Source organism: Pseudorasbora parva, chromosome 20 (assembly GCF_024679245.1).
Source record: "Pseudorasbora parva isolate DD20220531a chromosome 20, ASM2467924v1, whole genome shotgun sequence".
Taxonomy (NCBI): Eukaryota; Metazoa; Chordata; class Actinopteri; order Cypriniformes; family Gobionidae; genus Pseudorasbora; species Pseudorasbora parva.
In genome coordinates, this window is record NC_090191.1 from 360,960 (window position 1) to 387,845 (window position 26,886).

Below are 26,886 nucleotides of genomic sequence, written 5' to 3' on the forward strand. Positions count from 1 at the left end.
AGCTAATGAGTCTACACCCCCACCAGAAGCCTTCGCTCAGCTAATGAGTCTACACCCCCACCAGAAGCCTTCGCTCAGCCAACGAGTCTACACACCCACCAGAAGCCTTCGCTCAGCTAACGAGTCTACACCCCCACCAGAAGCCTTCGCTCAGCTAATGAGAGGAGGCTTATGTTACCATCACAGAGAGGCATGAAATCCCTCTCTAGAACTTTTTCTTTCATTGTTCCTGGTTGGTGGAACGATCTTCCGTCCTCCATACGCACGACAAAATCACTCGCTTCATTCAAAAGACAGGTAAAAACTCATCTCTTCCATGAGCACTTAATCTTACATAAAAAAAAATTTAAAAATAAAAAAAACCTCTTCCTCCTCTATTTCTCATTTCTTCTTCCTTTATCTGGTTTTTGCTACTCTGAGCAGTGTACAAATCTTGGTATTTAGGGCACTTTTTGTGTTTCGTTGCCTCTTCTTGACGGATCGCTTCCTGTTCTCCTGAGTTGTAAGTCGCTCTGGATAAAAGCGTCTGCTAAATGCATAAATGTAAATGTAAACATCAGTAAAGAACACGATCGTGTATAACGTTAGTTAATTTATCAATGAAGCATGCGATCCATGGTGTGTGTTCAAATACATTTGTTTAGCTGACCAATATAGGTGTCAGTTTGATTATTGTAAAACCACGCAAACATAAACCTAGGGGACGTTCTCACAAAGCGTGCTTCGTCATTCAAATGCGCTAACGGACTCCATTGCTGTTCTCTGTATAACGTTACACTAGTCTGACGTGCAAAACCGTTTTGCTCGCTACTGCTAAGGTTTAGTCGCATACAATAGTCCATAAACCGAATCATGTCCTCGTAAACTGCGAGTAAAGACACACAAATGTTTTCAGGCCACTAAATACAGTCCATACCACAGAGACGGACGTCCTGCTGCTGCTGTTTCTCCTGTTCAATTTATTTCAGCCTCCGGATCTGATTCTGGATCATATCTATAAGTTCATATCATATCATATCTATTAGTTGAATCTGGTTAGCGTTTTCTTCTCCACGCTTGAGTACGCCACCGCTTTGTGCGCACTCGTCATTCATTAGCTCTGCCCACACGATACGCCTCCAGCCGCTTGTTTTTTTCCGGAAAGACTCGGTACAGCCCATATTTCTTTTATAAATATAATAAAACTAAAGACTTTTCGGAGATATGAAGGATGCAATACTACTCTATAGGTACTCAAGATTGACATGAGATTGACTGAAACTGAGTGTTTCACCCCCCCCCCCCCCCCCCTTAAAAATCTAAAGATTTGCATGACACTTCATATTACTTATTGCATACATGTTTTATTTCTCAACCTAACATATACACTGACTTGATTTTACTTGCGTTGTTCATTATTTATCTTTAATAAATATATTTCTTTAAATGAACACACCACGTGGTCTTCCCTCTCTGTTTACATAGCCTGGAATAGGTAGAATGTAACATGCTTAAAAAAAGTTTTCTGGATAACTGACCTGGCTGTTTTCGTGATCCTGTCACACAGATCGGCTACGAGCCCTCTCCATTTCTATCCTCATATCCCTCGCGACATCTGATACTGTGAGTCTCCCCTCTCTCTATCATTCTGTGGCGTAAATCCTTGGTATGGTTGGCTAGCCTTCCCTTCTGTGGATTTTGGATTTGATATGGTTCTGGCTAACGTAGTTTAAACCGTTAAACTGTTGTTGTAGGTTGCGTTGCACATCTCCGGTCATGTTGACACGTATCAATTTGCAAGCTTTGAATGACGAATTGAATGACGTTTATCAAATTAGTTTCCCCGAGATGGCTTTACAATTCTCTTGCTCATCTCAGAACATTTAAAGGGTTGTTTCGATTGGCTCTGGACACCTATAAATGGTGTGAACAACTTGAAGTTTTACGCAGACCGCGCTACATACATCACTCGCGGAAGAAACTTCTGACTTATTACCACTCATCCTGCAATAATATTCCGTTCGTCGCTACCAACACCCGTGCGTTGGGCGCAACGAAGCTGGAAAATCGATCTACTAACTTTGGAAATCTAAGATCATTGTGTTTTGATCCTGACCTCTGAAATGGCAGAGGCTCATCTTCAGACCTGCGATGTGTGCTGCTGAACACTTGCTCTCTGACTACTAAAGCTTCTGTGTTGCATGACATAATCACTGACACAAACCTGGACATGCTACTTCTGACTGAAACCTGGCAGATGCCTAATGACCTTCTAAACCTAAATCTCTTAACTCCCCCTGGGTACATCTACTTCGCTCAGCCACGTCTTCATCGTCGAGGTGGTGGGCTGGCTGTAGTTTGCCATGAGACTATTAAAATTTTCAAAGATAGAGTTGCATGACGTTACAGAATTTTGAATATCTCGCTCTGAAAATGTCTGGCAAAGTGTAGTTTGTCATCTGGCGTTATTCCAGCAGATCTAAAAATGGATGCGGTGACGCAGATTCTTAAAAAAACAGGCCTAGACCACCTAAACATGGACAATTACAGACCGATATCCAACTTACCATCCATAAGCAAAGTCCTTGAAAGGGTTGTTGCTTCACAATTGCGGTCATATTTGGATAAAAATGGCCATTTTGAACCTTTTCAGTCTGGTTTTCATCCAGCACACAGCACTGAAACGGCTCTTCTACGGGTGGTTAACGACGTTCTTCTGTCCATGGATGCAGGGCTGATAAACATCTTGCTGCTTCTTGATTTAAGCACTGCTTTTGACACAGTCTGCCATGAATTAATGATCTTTAGGCTTTCTGACATTGGCATCACTGGCTCTGCACTTTCTTGGCTCATTTCCTACATTAGTGACAGAAAGTATAATATCACTATACAAGGGTTTAGATCTGCTAATGCTTCACTCACACAGGGTGTTCCTCAAGGTTCGGTTCTTGGCCCACTATTATTTATCATCTACATATATCCACTCTGTGACATCATACGCAAGCATGGACTTCAGTTCCACTGCTATGCAGATCAATCAATCAATCAACTTTATTTATACAGCACTTTTACAATGATGATTGTTTCAAAGCAGCTTCACAGTGTTAAACAGGACAACATTGCAACATAATTAGATTTGGCTAGTTTAAATTGGCTAGTTTATAGAATTAGATATGACCAAATTAATACATTTTATTTGTATATTTAGTTGAATAACTTGGATCATAATTTTAGTGTCCCCAACTGTGCAAGCCAAGCCAAAGGCGACCAAAGGAAACAAAACTCCATCAGGGCATGATGGAGAAAAATAAACCTTGGGAGAAACCAGACTCGGTCGGGGTGCCAGTTCTCCTCTGGCCTATTATTAAACAGTTTATTATTATTACTCTGGCAACCTTACAGGTCAGAAATCATATTAGATCGGAATATTCGAAATTTAGGGTATCACGTAAGAGACAGGTTTATTTAGGATGTTGCGTCGATTACACAAGAGTATGCATACTTGAAAGATCGGAGTTATTGCGCCAGAGACGGGTTTATTGAGCATGACGTGCCGGTGAGGCAAATTCAATCAATTAACACGGCTCAGCGGACACTCCAGGATGAGCTGGTCATGTCTAGGCGCAGGTCCACCATCCGATCCGGACACGGCCTGGATCCGGCCGACTGCAGTAAACCTCGGGATAAAAGAGAGACTAACATTAGCGTAGATGCCACTCTTTTTATGATGTAACGAGTACATCAGGTGTTATGGGAAGTGTTCCCGGTTCCGGCTGACCTAGTTAATGCAGCCTAACAATCAGTCAATTGATTTGAATAATGAAAGTTAAAAATGTTCTATGTGTATGCCATAGTAAAGAGATGTGTTTTTAGTCTAGATTTAAACTGACAGAGTGTGTCTGCTTCCCGAACAATGCTAGGAAGACTATTCCACAGTTTAGGAGCTAAATAGGAAAAGGATTGGCCGCCTGCAGTTGATTTAGATATTCTAGGTATGATCAACTGGCCAGAGTTTAGAGACCGCAATAGACGTGATGGAGTATAATGTGTTAAGAGCTCGCTTAAGTACCGGGGAGCTAAACCATTTAGTGCTTTGTAAGTAATAAGCAAGATTTTAAAATGTATGCGATGTTTAATAGGGAGTCAGTGCAATGTTGACAGAACTGGACTAATATGATCATACTTCCTGGTTCTAGTAAGAACTCTAGCTGCTGCATTTTGGACTAGCTGGAGTTTGTTTATTAAGCGAGCAGGGCAACCACCCAGTAGAGCATTACAATAATCTAGCCTTGAGCTCATGAACTCATGTACTAACTGTTCAGCATTTTGCATTGAAAGCATGTGCCGTAATTTAGATATATTTTTAAGATGATAGAATGCGGTTTTACAGATGCTAGAAACGTGGCTTTCAAATGAAAGATTGGTATCAAAGAGCACACCCAGGTTCCTCACTGACGACGAGGGCTTGACAGAGCAGTCATCAAGTGTTAGACAGTATTCTCGGTTACTACTTGTGGAGCTTTTCTGTCCAATAATTAAAAAGTCAGTTTTATCTGAATTAAGTTCCAGGAAATTACTATTCATCCAATTTTTTATATCAGCTATGCATTCCGTTAATCTTGTGAATTGGTAGGTTTCGTCAGGGCGTGAGGAAATATAGAGCTGAGTATCGTCAGCATAACAGTGAAAACTAACGCCATGCTTCCTAATGATATCTCCCAGTGGAGCAGATACAGGGTGAAGAGCAGCGGTCCTAACACTGAGCCTTGCGGTACCCCATACTGAACTTGTGTTCGGTGTGACATCTCTTCATTTACTGCTACAAACTGATAACGGTCAGATAAGTACGATTTAAACCATGCCAAAGCAGTTCCACTAACGCCAACATAACTCGAGTCTATTCAGAAGAATATTGTGATCGATAGTATCGAATGCAGCGCTAAGATCGAGTAACACAAATAGAGAGATACAACCACGATCAGATGATAAGAGTAAATCATTTGTAACTCTAATTAGAGCAGTCTCAGTGCTATGATACGGTCTAAATCCTGACTGGAAATCCTCACATATACCATTTCTTTCTAAATAGGAACATAATTGTGAAGACACGGCCTTTTCTAGTATTTTTGATAGAAACGGTAGATTCGAGATTGGCCTGTAATTGACTAATTCTTTACGATCAAGTTGCGTTTTTTTATTAAGTGGTTTAATTATATCCAACTTAAAAGTTTTCGGTACATATCCTAATGTCAAGGATGAATTAATAATAATGTGACAAGGCGGGAGACTCAGTGGGATCCATATGCAACTTTATTAAAGAAACAATCGTAGTAATACAGGCAAAGGTCAGATACCAGCAATGACAGTGTCCAAGGCAAAGGCAGATCATCAACGGGGACAGGCAAAGGGTCAAGGCAGGCGGCAGACAAGGCAGAGTATCCAGAGACAGGTAGAAGAGTTCAGGGCAGGCAGAAAACACTCGTGGGGGTAGCAAAGCAGTCTAAGGTCAAACCACAGGCGTAACAATAAACAAGGTAACCACTCAGTAGTGTTAGCCGGGGCAAAACAAGACTTCGCAATGAGTGTTTGAGTGTAGAGGCTTAAATAGTCTGGGTAATGGGAAACAGGTGTGTGTGTGTGTGTGATTAGCTTGGGTAATGGATGATAGGAAATGTAGTCCCGCAACATTAGTACTCCGGTGAGGGAGCCCTCTGGTGGCGATCGGAGGGAGCCACAGAGGCCAAGTTTGTGACAAATAATAAGCAGAGGATCTATGACCTCGGGAAGCATCTCTTTTAGTAGCCTAGTCGGTATAGGGTCAAGCATACATGTTGTTAATTTTGATGATTTATCAAGTTTAGCCAATTCTTCTCCTCCTATAGCAGTGAATGAGTGTCATTTTTCCTCAGTGACACTACAATGCTCTGTCTGAAGTGATACTGTAGTAGGCGGCTGCATGGTTATAATTTTATTCCTAATATTATCAATCTTACTAGTAAAGAAGTTCATCCCGATATGTGTTGTCTAACTCCAATAGAGTTTAGAATGTCTCTAAATGCCAATCCCAATGTGTCTTTTTCATTGTCTACGTGGATATTAAGATCCCCAACAATTAGTACTTTATCTACAGCTAATACTAACTCCGATACAAAACCAGCAAATTCTCTGATAAAGTCTGTATTGTGCCCTGGTGGCCTGTATACAGTAGCCAACACAAATGTCAGACGGGATTTATCATTTACACTACACAGCGTTACATAAAGCACCAAAACTTCAAAGGAATTATATTTGAAACTAGACATCTGAGTAATACTGAAAATATTATTATAAATTACAGCAACACCTCCCCCTTTACCTTTCAGACGTGGCTCATGTTTATAACAATAATCTCGGGTGTGCACTCATTTAAAGTAATGTAATCGTCAGGTTTTAGCCAGGTTTCTGTCAAACACAGCACATCTAAGTTATGATCTATAATCATATCATTGACAACAAGCGTTTTTGGCGAAAGGGATCGAATATCATCACCCCAAGCTTTATCAATTAATCATCTGTATTATATCAATGCATTATATCTTATCATCTGTTTATTTGTTGGACATCAATTAAATTTTTACTGTTGAATGGTTTTGATGGTTTTTTGTATTTACTAATTCGGGGAACAGACACAGTCTCTATGTCAGTTGGCGGCAACTGGCGCCAGCAATAATATCTGGCCCGCGGCGTGCCCTCATCTGCCGAATATGGCAGATTGTTTTGCCAACTGGAAAAGGAATAATTATTATTAAATTGGAGTTTTGGGTTTTCATGAGCTGTATGCCAAAATCATCAGTATTAAAACAATAAAAGACCTGAAATATTTCAGTTGGTGTGCAATGAATCTAAAATATATGAAAGTTTAATTCCCTTTTGAAAGGGAACTCGCTCTGCGTCAGCTTGATGCTACGGGGAACGCCTCCAGTGTGGCAGGTGTCTGAGCTACTATCGAATCACAGCAATCCTATTGACTGCCGACAGCCTATGATGTCATCAAGGTACGACCAGGAAGTATATAAGGGCGCCTTGCAAATATGACACCAGCTTCTTCATCTTCAGGGACTGTTTTGTCTGAATGCTTCAAGTCAAAGGTAATCCAAATTCATTTATTTTCTGCCTGGGATTAAGAGCATGCACAATCAAGCTTTTGTGGAGTCATTGTGGAGTCACATCGATTGTGTGTAATGTGAGCGAGGTTTTCAATCCGAGATTGCTCCATTCTCGTCTAGCGCTCTTCCTGAGGGAAGAGCGTTTTTGCATCTGAGATTAGTGATGTGATCCCCGCTCACGCCGAGGCTGAGCGCGGATGCACGTCACATTCCCTCGGCTGGGGTCGCCGATCGCCGCGAGGGGACGTTTCCCTCCGGCGATCTAGCGACTGACGAGATTAATCACAAGTGCTCTTAGGGATGGCTGGTGAGAAGGGAAATAAATTTCTCGGCCATCCTGACCATGTATGCTGAGCCGATGGCTGTTATGAGCGTGCTGCATGCAGGCTGCGGCCATCATGCGGGCGCATTAAAGAAGAGATCGCTCGTTTAGACTGAACGATCGATTTCTCCCCGGCCATAAAACCATTGGCTTATTTGAGCTTTCCATTCCTTCCTGATGCCATGTCGGTGTTGCAAGTGTACTAGGAAGACCTGCTGAGGGATCTCAATCATACCCTCACGCGCTGCACAGCTGTGCGCCATATCAGCGATAGCAGGGCCTGAGGGCCAGTGTCGCAGAAGCGCGGGTGGTGGTGTCTGAGGAACCGCACACCGCGGAGATCCGGGTCCCAGGCAGGTGGGAGGCATCACGGTCTACGGACCAGTGACGGGGCCTGAGGGCCGACATCGCCTCTCGTGCTCCCCACGGTTAAGGGCGGGGCGCAAAGAGGCGGACTCCCAGAGAAGAGGAATCGTATCACAACGCGGTTGGCGTGGATGAAATATCACTCCCTTGTGGGTGAGTTAAGAATTACATCTAATTTACTGCTCTTCTTCATCGTCTCCCCAGGTGCTTCTTACATCTGGCCCGGAGTGGGGCCGTGACGATGATACTCTAGATCCCGCTTGGCTGCGCTGTGAGAAGTAGGGCTGGGCGATATGACGATATAACGACGATGATCTCGATATCGATAACAGTCAGTGTTATCAGACGATAATCGACAGTATTTTAAAAATTAGACTGAAACTCACAGGACATTGCATTGCCAAATACATTACAAATAGCTTAGTAGTTACCATACACTTACCTTTTTAGTGTTTATGATGCATAGCTACAGTATAGCCTATATGTGTTAAAGCAAAACATTGAATTATGGATAAGTCGTTGGCTGTGTCTGTTTTATTATACATGCGCAAAGAGAAGCGCGTTATAAACTAATGAGTTTAAATGTTTTAAACAGCTCTAAAAATATTATTTGCTATAAAATTATAAATAGAATAGCCTGTTAATAATGCAAATATTAATCAAACATTTAAAACATTTAAAACATTTAAAATACTAACGCTAAAAATAAAACGAGAGGGTAAAATCTTTGGGAAAAAATATTTTATTCAGGACACAATGCGAACCATATTCAATCATTTAGAAAAATTGCTTTTATCAGTATAAACATATTCAAAACGTTTAAAAAAAAATATATCAAACTATGGGTAAACAAAAATCACCTTAAAATAACTATGCAAGTGATCTGTAAAACACCGCAACTGGTTTACCCAGCATGTCTTAACAGTTGCGTATGAAAATCATAAATGCATTTTTTAAAAATCATTAGTAAAATCTTCAAAAAACTAAATCATCATTTAAAATTAAAACAATTGATTTTTATTATTATTTATTAGACACCTTAAAAACAAAATATAACCCAAACACCTTTTATTTGAACCTATAAAAATAGGCTAACTGTAGTTTGCAAGCATAGCAGTTGCGTATCATGAATGCATTTTTTTAAAAAATCATTAAAATCATCAACAATCACTAGCCTTCATTAGGCTAGTTTGTCAAAAATAAAATATAATCTAAACACCAGGTTATTTAGGTAGCTAATTGAAACCTATGCATTTATAAAACATTAACGCAACAATCTAACGCAGGTTTCTAGAAAGGAAAACGAGCATATTAACCTTTTCTGGGGTTAAAGCATTACGGAATGGGGTGACAATTTGACCTGCTGCGCTAAAAACCCTTTCTGACGGACTGCTTGTTGCAGGCACACACAAAAATTTTCGCGTTACGAGAGACATGAGCGGGAATCGGCTTTCATTATTTTTCCACCACTCAAGTGGGTCCTCCTCTCCGTCAATTACATCTTCCAAAAGATAGGCCGCGAGCTCCGCCGCTGCCCGACCCGCTTCACTCGTAGGTGTTTTTTTGGTCTTTCCAAGGAGATCACTCAATGTGTTTTTTTTCTTCTTCAAAGGCACCTCTTGAGCGCTGGTGTTTGCATGTTCTTCGATGTTCTCTTGATTTACCAGGCTTGAGTGACGATGGCACTCTGTAATGGCATCAAGCACTTCTGTCTTGGTTTGCTCCAATTCGTTTAAATTAAATCCACCTCTGTAGCGGGGATCAAGGAGAGTGCTGACTCGGAGAAGTTTTTGGGTTGCGTAATTGTTATATTTGGCGTCTAATTCCTCCAAGATGCCAGTCTTAATTTTTTTACCCAATTGTGTGTCATCGTCATTTTCCGTTAAGACACGACGTGTGTGTTGTAGCACTGGGGTGACAGACGAAACAGTAACATAAGTTTCTCCTGACAAAACGTCAGTCAAGTCTGCTACAGGCTTCAGTCCTTTGTTCACTGACTCCAGAACGGAAATATCTTGCCACGTTAAGTTTGGTAGTGGACGTCGGCTTTTGTCATCTGCAAAGACCCGTCGTATTGCTGGAGTCTGCTCCAGAATCCTTTCTGTCATCTTCAGCTTCGAGCCCCAGCGCGTTGGACAGTCCTACAATTAATTAATAAAAAAACATTTTAAAAAAACAAAAAAACAAATAGGCTAACATTAGAATTTAAAGTGTCTATTTTTTTTATAGCAAACTTTTAATTGAACATTTGTTTAACCTTTTTTTGTTTTATTTGTTTAGCTGCGTGTGTTCCCCATTTTAATCTGTAGCATGTAGCTTAACCTTAAACGGTTGAAAATGTGTATAAAAGGTAACCATAGGACTGTATTTTAAATAGCCTACTATAAAATAAAGGTGTTAGAATAAAATTATTATAATATAAGAAATGAAAAAAATATATATAAAAGTGATGACAAAAATCATGGGTAGGCAATTTAAAATAGCATAATAAAATACAATATAAAATAACACATTACAAGGTTAATTTGTTAACATTAATGTAATAAACCAACACTGATAAATAGCCTATTTATCTTTTTTATGGTCAGTTCATAGTTTATTATCTAATGTTAACAAATAGCCAACTACAATTTTTGATAGTAGGCTAAGCATATTAGTAAATGTTGAAATTAAAATAATTCATTATTAAATTCATTATAACATCAAGTTCATTATTAGTTTATGCAACTAATGTAGTTAACTAATGAAACCTTATTCTAAAAAGTGTTAACAAAATAATATTAAAATAGAAAGTATTACAATAAAATGGTTTTACCGTTATGAGAGAGTGATTAGGTATGTCGAGCTCCTCTTGCGCTCTCACGAGTTCACGTCTTCGGTGCCAACTCTTCGAGAAAGCCCCATTAATGGCCCGGCATACACCAAATGCTCGGTCTGTACTGGCCTTCTCCTTCTGAAGTGAATTGTTTATGGCAACATTCAAATTATGCCCAAAACAATTAAGCCATGGCCATTTTAGTTGCCGCACAGCTGCAACAACATTAGCTCCATTGTCTGTGGTAATGCATGAAATCTTTTTTTCATCGACACACCATTCTTTAACACTCTCCAAGAGACTATCTGCTAAATAATCTGCTGTGTGGCTCTCAGGCACATAAATCGTTCCGAAGCAGTTTGATTGTAGTGCCCAGTTTTTGTCTATGTAATGAGCAGTAATTGACATGTAAGGTGTCATCGTATTGCTGCTCGACCACATATCTGTCGTAAGAGCGACATAATCCGCGCTACTGATTTTAGTCATAACCTCAGTTTTCACTGTATTATACAGCTCTGGAATAGCTGTTCTTGAGAAATAATTCCGACTGGGTACTTCATACTGCCGGTCAAAAGTTTGAAGCATGGACCGGAATTCTGCCTGGTCCACAAGACTAAGAGGCATCATCTCTTTAACCAGAAAACGGGTCACAGCTAGAGTGCACTGTCTCCATTTTAAACTCGATTTATCATACTTATTTCCACAAGCGAACGCAGAAGCAATCGGAGTTAAACTAGAACTTTTCCCGCTTTGAGAAGCGGCTGCAGAGCGGGGCTCAAATGAGGCCGCTACTGCTGGATGGTGTATGCGGATATGGCTGCGGAGATTAGTGGTCTGCGCATCTTTAACCTTTACTCTTTTTTTGCACAGCCTGCAGATAGCCTCTGTTGGATCTGCTGGTTCACCATTTGCATTCGGTTTAAATCCAAAATACTCCCAAATTACCGATGTGCATTTTTTCTTGGATATTAAACCGTTGTCCTCCATTTTATGCCTGAAATTTTTTGACACAGACATGAGCAATTGCGCGCGAGTGGGCGGGGTCAGTGAAGTAGATGATATTATCAGATATCGCGATATTTTAGAAGGCGATTATCCCCCCAAAAAAATTCACATATCGCCCAGCCCTAGTGAGAAGGCCCTCAGGCGGTTCAATCAATCAATCAATCAATCAACTTTATTTATTTAGCGCTTTTACAATCACGATTGTGTCAAAGCAGCTTCACAGTGTCAAACAGGATAATATTGCGACAAAATTAGATTTGGCTGTACAGTCGTACTGGAGAAAACAGTAATGTTATTAGCTTAGTTTAATTTATCATATAGCAACAATGTTGGCAGATCAGTATTTAAGTTTATAGAATTAAATAAGACCTAATTCATACATTTTATTTGTATAATAAGTTGAATAACTTTAATCATATTTTTAGTGTCCCCAACTGAGCAAGCCAAGCCAAAGGCGACAGTGGCAAGGAACCAAAACTCCATCAGGGCATGATGGAGAAAAATAAACCTTGGGAGAAACCAGACTCCGTCGGGGTGCCAGTTCTCCTCTGGCCTATTAACACACCGTGTAAGAATATTATTCTGGCAACCTTACAGGTCAGAAATCATATTAGATTGGAATATTCAAAATTTCAGGGTATAACGGAAGAGACAGATTTATTTGGAAATAAATGATGGGATGGTGCGTCGATTACACAAGAGTATGAATACATGAAAGATCGGTTGCGCTCCTAAGCATGCATACTGTGGGTAAAGCTTATGTGTGAATATCGTTGCGCGCAGGAGGCAATCCTTGTGAGGGAAACATTTATTCTTGATGTTGTGTGAGACTTCATGCTCCCCGCCGAGGGTTTGGGGATCACAGTATCGTGGAGGACACCATAGGGCCCTGTAGTTCCCCTGTCCGGTGGCTAGAACGATTTTCTAAGATGCCAATATGTGGAATGTTTAGAGCTAGCTTTGCTAGAAGAGAATAGCCGCCATTGTATGTACAGTTGTGCGAACGGTTTTTGCCTCCTCTCTGTGTGATGAAGCAGTATTTAAGGAAACTGCTCATTCTTGTGGGAATGTGCTGTTGTTTTAGGCGAGTGTGCTCTCCTAGTCAAACAGGAAGCTCTTAGCCACCCCAGGGTAAAGCGGTTAGCGTTGCCCCTCGTGGAATTTCATAGACAGGAGGGTGAGTTCAGGATGAGTCATGAACTACAGATTTATGTCTAGCCTCGCGGGGCTTGGACGGAGTATTATTGAGTTTTTTTCGCTCCCCCGAGCCGCACATAATACTCTTATGCAGGCTGGCCCTCTCAGGGCCGCCACATCTATTGGCCTAGGCTTTTTCTGGAGGGCCTGCTGGGGTAGCAGAAGGCCTCGTCTGGCTTCCCCCAAGGGGGTGTTTCTGGGCTTCAGTCACTGGATGACAGGTAGTAGGCCTCGTGGGGCCTCCCTGAGGGCCTGCTGGGACACAGCAGGCTTCATCTGGCTTCCCCTGAGGGGGTACTCCAGGGCCTCAGCGCTGGATGACAGGTAGTAGGCTTCACCAGACCTCCCTGAGGGCCTGCTGAGGTACAACAGGCCTCATCTGGCCTCTCTAGGCCTCCCGGAGGGTGTGTCCCCGGTTCCCAGTTCCTATGACAGTGAGCATAGCAGGTATCAGGCCTCTCCAGGCCTTCCTGTGGGTGAGCCCCTGAGCTTGGACGCTCGGTTAACCAGTATAATGTGGTGTCAGGTGATAGGCCCCTTTGGGCCTCCCGGATCCGGTCTCGGTGACAAGCTAGCCGCTAGCAGGGCTTGCTGCCAGGTAGTAGGCGTCGCCAGGCCTCCCTGAGAGCGAGCTCCATGGTTTGGACACTCGCGCAGCTAACATGGGTGACTTCTGGTGGTGAATGGCCTCATGGGCCTCCCTGAGGGGATCAGTTAAGCCACTTCCCTCCTGCTTTAAACAGCTAGCTTCAACGGTGCCAGTTAGAGGCTCCGTCAGGCCTCCCTGGGGTGGAACGAGTTCCTTGGATGGAGCCACATAACTGGCTCAAGCTGACAGCTATTGGTTCCTGCCATCAGGCTTCGGTCCTAGCCTGCAACACCTAATGGTGGTTGCATACTCTAGCACGACGAGATGACACTGCTGCTATGCAGTCCCTACAGGACGGGGACCTGCATAGGTTGCCTACAGCATGGTACCTACAAGGCAGGCTTAAGAGCTCCCCTCTTATGAGGGTCGTCTGTGAGCTTACGGCCGCCTAGGCCTGATCAGTTGGTTGTAGACCCCGCGGGGCCTCCCTGTGAGATCAGCCCGTAGGCCTTCTCAGGCCTCCTGAGCACCCCTGTAATGTATGTGCTCAGTAGATTCTAGGATCGAGCAGCTAACTCTCCTCACTAGCCAGGGTCCGAAAGCACTACGCTGAGCGCTGTTCTCCAGGAGAGCCCGTCTCTGAGGTCCGGCCTGAGGCGGATACTGCCAGTTTTGCAGTCCCTCAGCTGGATGCCTCTCCAGAGGCTCTGTTTTTCAACAGACAGGGCTGGCCGACGGAAGCGTCCCGCATAGCGACGCCAGGTCAGGCCTCCCTGGTGGCATTCGGTGAAGTTCTTCCTGAATAGTGACTGGCTGGGGCGCCCTCGGGTCCCCTCGCCACATTCCCTTAAAGGAACCCCTTCTGTTGAACGGGTTGGTTCCAGGTCTTTGAGCGGCCGGGGTAGGACTTAATGTGGTACACGAAGGTGCCCCAAGGCCATAGCTTGGGTTATGACCGTAGGGAATGCTGTCACTGACAGCCTAGTGTGACCAGAGGGGGAGTGGTTCAGGCATTTCAGTTGAATTTGCTTGACCTGACAGTTGTCACTGCCAGTAGGCATGCACTCCCCTCGGCATGGCGGCGTGGGTATATCGTTCCCCATAGCGTCAAGATGACGCAGCGCAAGTTCCCTTTTGAAAGGGAACGTCTCCGGTTACGACTGTAACCTTAGTTCCCTGAGAACAGGGAACGAGATGCTGCATCACTTTGCCATGCCTCGGGGCCTGCCTGCGAACAGTCCCATAAGACGAAGAAGCTGGTGTCATGTTTGCAAGGTGCCCTTATATACTTCCTGGTCGCACCTTGATGACATCATAGGCTGTCGCCGGTCAATAGGATTGCTGTGATTTGATAGTAGCTCAGACACCTGTCACGCTGGAGGCGTTCCCCGTAGCATCAAGCTGACGCAGCGCGAGTTCCCTGTTCTCAGGGAACTAAGGTTACAGTCATAACCGGAGACGTTTTTATCATTACATTATGGAAAATAATGATCTTTATCACAATATGCTAACTTTTTTAGAAGGACCTGTATAATTCACAATATGGAACAATTCAAAACATAGTTTGTTAAGAGCAATCAAACATGCCAATAATGGGCTTATTCAAATCCTCTTTTATGTTTTGAGTTATTTTTATTTCTTTATTTCTTTATTAAATTATCCCTTGAGTATGTACTGGCCGCCATCTAGTGGCAAATTTTTTTTTGGCCCGTGGCCAAATATACTTGGCGACCCCTGCTCTATGTGATAATATCTAGGTGAAAGCGTCTCTATGTGCTGGGATTTAGCTGACTCTGGTGACGTGAGACAGGGGGTGCTAGTTCTCCTCTGGCCTATTAACACACCGTGTATGATTACTATTCTGGCAACCTTACAGATCAGAAATCATATTAGATTAGAATATTCAACATTTCAGGATATCACCTGAAATAGTAATCTTTCAGAATCTTTTGTTATTGATTACAGACAGTAGTGTTTAATTTTCATTACCACAGTTTATTATAGTATTAAGGGGTAAATTACATGGCACAATTCTGTAAGAGACAGGTTATAAAGTTTTTACGCTTCATTTAATCATTTCTCCAGTTCCTGTATAAAACTAACTACAGACTATAAATCACTATAATGCAATCGGCAGGTTGATTTACTCAAAGTGTAAAAATAGAGTAAATAACTTCATCCTCATTTCCAACATGTTTCTGATAAATATGATATTCATTATAAATATGGTGATTATCTGTAAGCTGGTGTAACCCCTCCTGTTCATATCACTCGCTCCAAATGGGACTCAAACCCGGGTCAGCCGGCATGACAGTTGGACACTCAAGGAGGCTAAAGGCTGCAACCTCTAGCGTCAGTCACTAGAGCGTCTCTTGAGGTCAGAGGAGTGAGGTTTACTCGCACAGTGACTACTAGCTGGCCTCTGTTACACTGGAACTCAATATATGATATTTCCATCTAAATCTAACCATGTAATCAAACGGAAAAGTCATCCGTCTGTTTATTATCATGTTAATTAGTGTGTCTTCACTATAATTAGTGTGTCTTCCCAAATACCACACTTTACATATTCTTGAGTTGTTGAACAACTATTGCTTTTAATGACCTAGAACATCACAATCATTAAAGGGTCATCACACACACCGTTTCTGCATATCTTGTTTCCACTGAATTTGATCAAACAATCAAGGAGAAGGTTTTTATTATTTCCAAGCATGAGATCTCTGTGAAATACAGTCTCTGACGCCCAGACGCCTTTAGAGCAGAAAAACAATCATAGACAAAACGGCACAAACACACAATAATGTTCTTGAGCCCCTAAACACACCTGGATTAAAATATGCTTAACACATCACAATTATACACACATTAATTATAAACCATTGATCAAACTAAATGAAACTGATCATCATCAACACACACACAATAATGTTAATGAGCCCCTAAACACACCTGGATTACAATATGATTAACACATCACAATCACACACACATGAATTATAAACCATTGGTCAAACTAAATGAAACGGATCATCATCAACACAAACAGAGCTGGAGAAAAGCACATTACACACCATCACACACTGATCCCACTGTCTATATGAGGATTTATCCCACACACACGCACACAGACACACGTACAGACACACGTACACACACACACAAACACACACACATTGTTTCAGAAGTTCCGCTGTAGTATTAACGTAATGAAGAGCCTCTATAGCATCTCACTGTCACTGATTTATCATGAGCTCAAAGCATTATGGGTAGAATCTCTCATCAGTCTATCCTGATTCTTTAACACAGTTTCACTGATGATGAACTAGACCAAATACAAATGCCAGCATAGAGCGGCTGAGTGAATGTGGCCTGGACTGAGTGGATGAGGCTCATTGAGTCTCCAGAGACGCTGTAGAAGGACAGAGTTCCTGCACTGGGATCCACATACACTCCTACTCTACAGCTTTGAGACTTTTTCTGGAATTCAGTCCGTATGTTATTGTGTGTGAATGCGTAACTGGAGAGATAATAGGACAAACACCAGGACTGATCATTACCTCCAAACATAGACTCATTAACCTGTCCCTTCCTGCCGATGCTCTTATATGACACTGATACACCCACATCTCCACTGCACGAAACCTCCCAGTAAGAGCGTCCACTCACACTCTCGCTACACAACACCTGCCAATAAAAATCAAATCTGTCTGGATGATCAGGATACGGCCGATCATTATCACTGAGAGTTATCCCTCGGTTCCTGTCAGTCAGAAGGAGGTCTTTATTCACTGTCTTCGGATCCAGAGTGAGGCGAAATGAATCTGATGGAGAGAAACACATCAGCATCAGGAATTATGCATCTGATCTTTTACTGTATCTGAACTCTTCATGTTCAATATATCAGCAGTGTCTCAGTTCAGTTTAATCATCATTCACATGATCAACTCTAAAACTCTTCTGTCATGTTTCCTCTTCTCCAGGAAGAACATGAACACACTCATGAGTTTTTCTGCTTGTGTTCTCAGTGACTTACATTGGAGGAAGTCGCTCCTGGTCTTGGGATCAGGGACTGTGGAAATCAACAGACATGAAGAGTGTGATTATCATCTCAAGAGAAAATGATCCTGCACCCATTGCTAACACATGCAAACATCCTCCAACACAGAAGATATTTAGAGAAATGTTCCTGCTGTTTCCAGAGCCCAAATCCTGACTCAAGCACTATTGAGGGTTTGACACTATTGACATTAGTATACTGCCCTACAAAGGCAAAAGACCTTAACTCACTGGAGTGTGGAACTCAGAAAAATGACTTTAAAGATTTTTGTTGTTGTCCAGCCGAATTAGTTAGAGGTAGGACACTGGAAATCTGGCATTTAGATGTTTTAGTAATGAAAATTATCTACATACACTTTTTTTTTACTCAAACTTGACTTTTGACCCCTATTTTGAAGTTACTGCACTCTGCCTTTGTATTGTCTGCAAAAAATGAGGAGTCATGCCAAGGCAAAAGGCAGTAACTTCCATATTATCAATATTTGGTTGCTTATCACCATTTACAAAATCAATATAGTAACACTTGTATAAAATCTAATGATCATGGCATTTATTTTGGATGATTTACAATTAATTATAGCCATCTTATTATTATTAAGGACACAATACGTCTTGTAAAGAATATCTTCATTGGTGTGCAGCAAAACTTACAGGTTGATGGGTGACACTGAATTATATCAACAAGATGAGATTATTTCTAATGAGTAAACATTTGCATATATAATGCAAAGATATAAAAAAATAGAACAAATAACAAATCATGTAAAAATGCATGGGATCGGAATAAGATAAATAGCAAATAGTGCCGCTGGTTAATCAAGGGTTAAGTTTGGCTATCACACTCTAATGACAGCGCTGACTGGATCGGATTGCCCATTCATAGGCTAAGTAATTATTTATTGCAATATGTTTTTATTGTTTTTATCTAGTAAAAAAAGATACAATAGGCTACATAGCTTTATTACTTTTACATCTTTGAATGAAAATCGCCTATAGCCTAAAAGGACAACTTTTAGATTGATGTGAACGACAAGTAGGAATAATTCTCAGAATGCTTGTGGATTAAACATCTCCGATGACGTTGGATTTTGGCCATGGATTTTATCGGGTTTACAAGAAAAGGTAGGATATATGGATATAATTGCGAACTGTTACTACTGATTGTATGCGTGATCGCACACTGTCACGGCATTCGAGTATCTACACACACTCGTGCAGTGGGCAGCCCCAGACTGCCTGACAGCGTGCTGAGAGAATATTCTGCTTTATGAAAACATGTATGACACTCAGTACACAGGCTACACCGTAACTTAAACGCGGCAAACTTTAATAGACAGTAAAACAAAGGCGGGACACCAACTGCATGTCGGTACCGTAACTTAATTTTGACGCATGGCTAAACAAAGGCAGAGTACCGTAACTCAGTTTGAGCGTTCCAAAACAAAGACAAAGAGCGGTAACTGCTGTTACGGTGTTCTGCCTTGGTTTCTCCTGGGCTTTTGGAAATTACTGTTAAGACAATCCATAATTTTCTCGAAAAAACAACAGAATTGACTAACGATATTTATCCACATGATAAAGGAGGTCTTGAATGTCCCAAAAATGTCAATAACTCATTTTCGACCAAAAACGAAGTTACGGCCTTTTGCTTTTGCACGGCAGCATAGTATAGGTTACTAAAAATTCTGTTTACTATGTAAATTTAATTTTTTTAAATCATAAAAATTATGTTTGGTTTCAAATACAAACCCGATTCCAAAAAAGTTGTGACACAGTACAAACTGAATAAAAAGGAATGCAATTATTTACAAATCTCATACATTTCTATTTTATGCACAGTAGAATATAGATAACATATCAAATGTTGAAAATGAGACATTTTGAAATATCATGCCTAATATTGGCTCATTTTGGATTTCATGAGGGCTACATCCATCCATCCATCCATCATCTTCCGCTTATCCGGGGCCGGGTCGCGGGGGCAACAGTCTAAGCAGAGACGCCCAGACTTCCTTCTCTCTGGCCACTTCCTCCAGCTCCTCCGGGGGTACCCCGAGGCGTTCCCAGGCCAGCCTGGAGACATAATCCCTCCAGCGTGTCCTGGGTCTTCCCCGGGGCCTCCTCCCGGTGGGACGTGACCGGAACACCTCCCTGGGAAGGCGTCCAGGAGGGATCCGAAATAGATGCTCGAGCCACCTCAGCTGGCTCCTCTCGATGTGAAGGAGTAACGGCTCTACTCTGAGCTCCTCCCGAGTGACCGAGCTTCTCACTCTATCTCTAAGGGAGCACCCAGCCACCCTGCGGAGAAAGCTCATTTCAGCCGTCTGTATCCGGGATCTTGTCCTTTCGGTCATGACCCACAGCTCATGACCATAGGTGAGAGTAGGAACGTAGATTGACCGGTAAATCGAGTGCTTTGCCTTACGGCTCAGCTCCTTCTTCACCACAACAGACCGGTACATCGCCCGCATTACTGCAGATGATGCACCGATCCGTCTGTCAATCTCCCGTTCCATCCTTCCCTCACTCGTGAACAAGACCCCAAGATACTTAAACTCCTCCACTTGAGGCAAGAACTCTCCACCAACCTGAAGTGGCTACACATGAGGGCTACACATTCCAGAAAAGTTGGGGCAGGTAAGAGGCCGGAAAAGTTAAATGTACATATAAGGAACAGCTGGAGGACCAATTTGCAACTTATTAGGTCAATTGGCAACGTAATTGGGTATAAAAAGAGTCTCTCAGAAGTCAAGATGGGCAGAAGATCACAAATTCCCCCAATGTTGCGGAGATATAAGAAAGGAGTTTCTCAGAGAAAAATTACAAAGAGTTTGAAGTTATCATCATCTTCAATGCATAATATCATCCAAAATTTCAGAGAATCTGGAACAATATCTGTGCCCCTGCCATCTTCCCTCCGACAAACTCCATTCTCTGCCCGTTCGTAACTGACCCTGGTCACACCTAGGAATGGACTTCATCACAGATCTCCCCTTCTCCAAGAACCATACAGTCATCCTGGTAGTGGTTGATTGATTCTCAAAATCCTGCCGTCTGATTCCCTTGAAAGCGTTGCCCACCGCCACGGAGACTCCCGAGTTCATGTTTAAACATGTCATCCTATACTTTGGCATTCCTGAAGACATCATCTCAGATCAGGGTCCCCAGTTCATCTCCAGTGTCTGGAAAGCATTCCTTGAGCCCCCAATCGAATGGGCTGACGGAGAGGAAGATCCAAGAGATTGGCCGCTTCCTCTGTACCTTCTGTCATGGCCACCAGAACTCCTGGAACCAGTTTCTTCGGTGAGCTGAGTATGCACAGAACTCCCTGTGTCAACCATCCACTGGTCTTTCTCCATTATAGTGCAAGCTCAAATACCAACCTCCTCTGTCCCCCTCATTTACCATCTCCTGTTCTCCTTGTCTCTGTTCCATAACATAGACAGCACTGAATCACATACATGAATGCTACTGTAATGGAAATAACAACATGGGCTCAGGAATACTTCCAGAAAACATTGGTGAACACAATCCACCGCGCCATTCGCCGTCGTCGGCTAAAACTCTATAGGTCAAAAAAGAAGCCATATCTAAAAATGATCCAGAAGCGCAGGCGTTTTCTCTGGGCCAAGGCTCATTTAAAATGGACTGTGGCAAAGTGGAAAACTGTTCTGGGGTCAGACCAATTAGAATTTGCAGAAATTTTTGCCAGCAGCCATATCACCCTGTAGCCCAAGACTGGTTTCCCACTGAAGCTAAGCAGGGCTGAGCCTGGTCAGTACCTGGATGGGAGACCTACTGGGAAAACCAGGTAGCTGCTGGTAGAGGTGTAAGTGAGGCTCACCCTGTGGTCTGTGTGTGTCCTAACACCCCAGTATAGTGATGGGGACACTATACTGTCAAAGAGCACCGTCTTTCAGATGAGACGTTAAACCGAGGTCCCGACTCTCTGTGGTCGTTAAAAATCCCAGGATGTCCTTCGGAAAAAGAGTAGGGGTGTAACCCCGGCATCCTGGCCAAATTTGCCCATTGGCCTCTGTCCATCATGGCCTCCTAATAATCCCCATATCCTGATTGGCTTCATCACTCTGTCTCCTCTCCACCAATCAGCTGGTGTGTGGTGAGCGTTCTGGCGCAATATGGCTGACGTCGCATCATCCAGGTGGTGCTGCACATTGGTGGTGGATGAGGAGATTCCCCCTTCAATGTAAAGCGCTTTGAGTGCCTAGAAAAAGCGCTATATAAATGTAATGAATTATTATTATTATTATTATTATTATTATTATTATTATTATTATTATTATTTTGGAAAACTGGTACGCCATGTCATCCGGACTAAAGAGGACAAGGACAACCCAAGCTGTTCTCAGCGCTCAGTTCAGAAGCTGATCTCTGATGGTCTGGGGTTCATGAGTGTGTGTGGCATGGGCAGCTTACACATCTGGAAAGGCCATCAATGCTGAAAGCTATATCCAAGTTCTAGAGCAACATATGCTCCATCCAGACGGCGTCTCTTTCAGGGAAGACCTTGCATTCTCCAACATGACAATGCCAGAGCACACACTGCATCAATTACAACATCATGGCTGCGTAGAAGAAGGATCCGGCACTGAAATTGGCCAGCCTGCAGTCCAGATCTTTCACCATTAGAAAACATTTGGCGCATCATAAAGAGGAAGATGCAACAAAGAAGACCTACGACAGTTGAGCAGCTAGAAGCCTGTGTTAGACAAGAATGGGATTAGATTCCTATTCCTAAACTTGAGCAGCTCGTCTCCTCAGTCCAAAGACGTTTGCAGACTAATATATATAAAGAAGAGGGGATGACACACAGGGGGAAACATGGCCACGGCACAACTTTTTTGTTATGTGTTGATGTTGTTGTTGATGTGTTGATTAAGTTCTACATCATTGCTTTCTGTTTTTATTCACAATTTGTACAGTGTCCCAACTTTTTTGGAGTCTGGTTTGTACTTTTAAAATCATATATCATAAATTCCTTAAAAAAAAAATATTATCAGATATTCCTTCAACTCTTGGTATCAATATAATCAATGTAAGAAGTGAATTTTTGTCCTTTTCAGTTGTTGTTTTTTGTTGTTGTTGTTGGATAACTTAGCCTGTGGTAATGCTAACTGCATAACATTTGCCACAGGGATGTTTTTTATTGGAGTTTTAATATTTAACCACAATTTCCTTTAAAAAAAAAAAAAGCACTCAGGCCCTTTTGGACAAAAATGTCCACATCAAAACCCACTAAAACTGCTATTTTTAATCCTGTTGCCATTTAACTATAAAAAAAGGTGCAGTCTTTGTTAATAGGCTTTTATTCTGTTGGCAAGACTTTACAATTTTTATTTTGGGCATATAAAACAAATACTCACTTTATGCATATCATAAAGCCAATTTGTTAAATTATGCAGCTATAATTTTGTGGGTGTGTTGGTATGTATGTAATAAAATAAACTGTGTGTGGGTGTGCATGTGTGTGCTTGTAATATATAGCCGCGTTTCCACCACAGGAACTTTACCCAGGAACCAGGAACTTTGGGTGGTACTTCGTGTGTTTAGACCGCAGGAACCAGGGTATAAATGAAGTTCCGGGTAAATATTTCCCCCTCCAAACGGCCCTGCTCGCGGGGTAGTACTTTTTCAAAGTTCAGGAACTTTCGAGGGCGGGACTTGGGCGCTGAACATGCTGATTGGCTTAGCTCACGCAGCCTTTTATTTCTACAGGCATATTTACAAGTCTTTTGCGAGGTTCTGTCTACGTTCAGTAAATATCAGTCTTGCTCTCTGTCTGATGGCGTGCGTTCTTCTCAGCCATCTCACGTTCAATGTCCGTAATAGCTGATAATAATATACATTGTAATTTTAAATCTAGCTTTACAAGCTTTCTGAATATGCTGCTGAATCTGCATAGTAGTGCTCTTTTCTGTCGTTGTGAATTACCTCTTTAGTAAACCGATACATAACCAGCAAAAGCAGCACAGCTTGAATCTCTTCCATACTCGTTATTCATTTTTTTTCACCATGTAAACGACCTGACCGATTACTTTTAAGTGTGCGTCCTTACATGACGACAGCACGCGCCGCGCTCATGTTGACAAGAGAGGAAAGCTCATTTTTCTGAGGGGTAAACTTTTTATTTTGTAAGTTATGAAGATAGGGGGGGGAAGTTCCTGTAAAAAAGTTCCTGGTACAAATTGTTCCGGGTAATTTTGGTGGAAACGGGGCTTATGAGAGAGAAAAACTCAACTGCGAATAACAAATCCAACCGCTGTGAACCAGTGGAGTTTTTGATTTTAATGTTCTAGTTTTAGAGCTCCTTTGTGTTTGTGACGTGACACACTTTATACACTTTTTTGACTTCAACAATAATGTGCCATGGGTCTTCTTTAAAATAAAACCAAACTGAAGTCTGTGCACCCAAGATTATTTTTTAGGACATTTTGTCCTCTATGAACCTATGTGTAACTTTTTTTAAATTGATGTACAAGGGTTAATGAAAAGTTAATAATGGTTTGTTCATAAATTGTTTATGATTAGCAATTGTTTTTTGATATAATAATTTAAAAAAAAACTACTAATGATCGGTTTGATTTATTACAAAGCTTTGTATTTATAGTGAATTTCATATGAAAGTAGCATACATTTGTTAGGAAATATAGTTGTCAATGCATACATTGATAAAGATTAAAGGGACAGTTCATCCAAAAATGAAATTTGTCATCATTTACTCACCCTCAAGTTATTCCAAACCTGTATGAGTTTCTTCTGCTGAACACAAAATATATTTTTTTATGAATATTTGTAACAAAACAGATTGAGCAACCATTTTTTCCTTACTATGGTGGTCATGGGTTGCTTTTTATTGCTTTGTTACAAACATTCTTCCAAATATCTTCTGACTTCCATTTTAACATCTGCCATGTGAAGCCACACGAGTAAGGAGCTCCACAAACCACCTTTTATATCTTGTTTTAATACTTGATACAGCGTTATTACTGAGAGTTTTACAAAGTCTTCAAAAGCCCAACGACTAAAGAAGAGAGTGCTGCTATTATGGCTGCCATAAGTAGATGCTAAAATTATATTGTATTTAAAAACATGAAATTAAATAAATTAAAATAGACTGAGATAACATACTGTGCTTGAGATGTGATTAAAATAATGGGCAGTGGATGAGATATAAACTAATGATTCATTATTTTAACAATTCCTCGGGAAGTTAATTTGTCGCTGTCACGTCAGCTCACTCAGACTCATTTGGTCATGGCTAGCAATAAGCAGCAGAAAAGATTTTCAGACTTTTTTTTGAGTAGCGTTACTACTAACACGGTTAACCCCTTTCCATTCAAAGATCGTATACGGCCCTAGATTACTGATGTCAACATTCAATGCACATTAAAACATCACACTCTAACAATCTGGAAAAACGTGGTATAATTATAAAATTAAAGCCTTCAGCTACGTTATTTGACCAATGTTTATGATGCAGTGACAATAATATCTTAATTTATGTCAGGAGTGTATTATAATTTATCTGGTATGAATGATATTTTGAATGGAATATCAACAAGAATCAAAAGCCAGTCACGTCTTCTAGATTTAATTTGTGATCATAATACATGCACTAAACAACATCCATTTGGGCACTTAGTCAAAACATGCACATATTTGGACAAATATAGATTTATCAACACATGTTTGCAAAATATTTTGTCATTAGAGAATAACATTTCTATTCATTTCTCACTGAATTATGCTGATCTGAAGAGATGAATATTATGCACAGCCATCTATCAGTATGTTTACGTCCTGCTGCACATCACTCATGATCTCAGAGCTTTCTCATTCGCTGTTCAGCTGTCAATCATCTTACTTTACAATACTCCTGCGCCCTCTGGTGACGCTGTTCTGCACACTTCCTCATTCTCATCTCTCTGCTGTAAACATTGCCAACTCCTGAAACACGAAGCTAATAAATGCACGAATACGATGGCAAATGGTTTGTATGTGTTTGCATGTGATTTGGTGTATTTTCATATGTATAAAGAATGTGTTCAGTAACATATGCCAACCAGATGTAGTGATTAGCTCCATATAAAATGCTAAATATAACGTTTTAACTTTATTGAACATCACTGAATCCCACAGTATGCCGAGATCGGAAGTAAATACAAACACTCGCTGGCTGTTTAAAGGGAGTTTGGAGTTAAAGTGTAATATCAATCTTTAATTTTGTGTTATGTAGCTTGACGTGAACCGTAGCTCTAATGCAACAGCCACACCAGGAGCTATATTTTATTTCAAATAAGGTAGCAACAGTATGCTTAATTTTGTCTGTTGCCAAAAAGACTTCAGATAGTAGGTTTTAATGTAAATTGGAATGAATGTGGGATTGATGGCCAATCCAGATTTACTGAATAGGTAATTATGCTTGAATATAAATAAAATAATTACTATAAAAGAATAATGAGGATTAAGTCCAGGATTATATAGGGATTAAGTGAAAATGTCTCAGGTTACTCACGTAACCTATTTTCTCTGAATAGGGACCGAGACGCTGCGTAATGACGCATATGGGCTACGCATATTGGCGTGACGATCGTCTGAAGCCCTTATAGAATCACGCCAATTTATTGGCTGATGGCGCAGCACCGCTCCTCTTGCTCATCAACTTTGAGCTATTCTGGTGCGCGCGGCATCTTCTCCCCAGATTTCTCTGCCGAGCAAGACGGCTTGTCGGATGCAAAAGGCGGAGGGTGGAAAGAATGGAGGATGGTGACCTGCGAGCAGAAGGATGTGGACAAAATCTTGGGCACATAACCTGGCCTGGGTCTCAGAGAGACCTAAACTAGGAAAGCCTAACTAACAGAGAGGGCTTACAAATCCCCCACTCGCTTTAAAGAAGTTAGAGCCAATAAAAGAGCAACTTTTAAGAGTCAGAACCCGCTCCGGAACTGACTCCAATGGCTCAAAGGGAGCACTCTTCAAACCTCCCAGGACAATAGATAAGTCCCAAGAGGGTACACCAGGGGAGCGAATTGGCCTCAGGCGCTTGACCCCTCTCATAAAAGATGAGGCTAAAGAATGCTTCCCAAAGGGGTCTCATCCAACTCCCTGTGAGCGGCAATAGCCGCTACATACACTCTGAGAGTAGTAGCCGCCGCCCTGGCTGCAAACTTCTCCTGCAGAAACTCCAGAACTGAACCATAGGGCAGTCGACTGGACTACTACTGTGGGCCGAACACCATGCCTGAAAAACCTTCCAATTGGAAGAGTAAAGCTTCCTCGTAGAGGGGGCTCTGGCATTAGCGATGGTCTCCTGCACATCTGCTGGAAGACCGACCCTTAAGACTGATGGCCCCTTATAGGCCACACCCACAGTTTCCAGATCTCGGGA

At 41.7% G+C, this 26,886-nt stretch overlaps 1 protein-coding gene and 1 pseudogene across 1 annotated transcript in view; one reads left to right on the plus strand and one right to left on the minus strand.

The window, feature by feature from the left end:
• Positions 1-16,718: 16,718 nt before the first annotated feature.
• Positions 16,719-26,886, minus strand: part of LOC137049933 (stonustoxin subunit beta-like) — a 35,001-nt gene continuing 24,833 nt past the window's right edge. The window contains exons 4-5 of the mRNA XM_067428678.1: positions 17,455-17,490; positions 16,719-17,242 (exon numbers count right to left, since the gene is read on the minus strand). Coding sequence (XP_067284779.1) covers positions 16,719-17,242; positions 17,455-17,490 — 560 coding nt within the window. The remainder of the gene's footprint in view (positions 17,243-17,454; positions 17,491-26,886) is intronic.
• Positions 21,185-21,301, plus strand: LOC137050084 (5S ribosomal RNA; annotated as a pseudogene).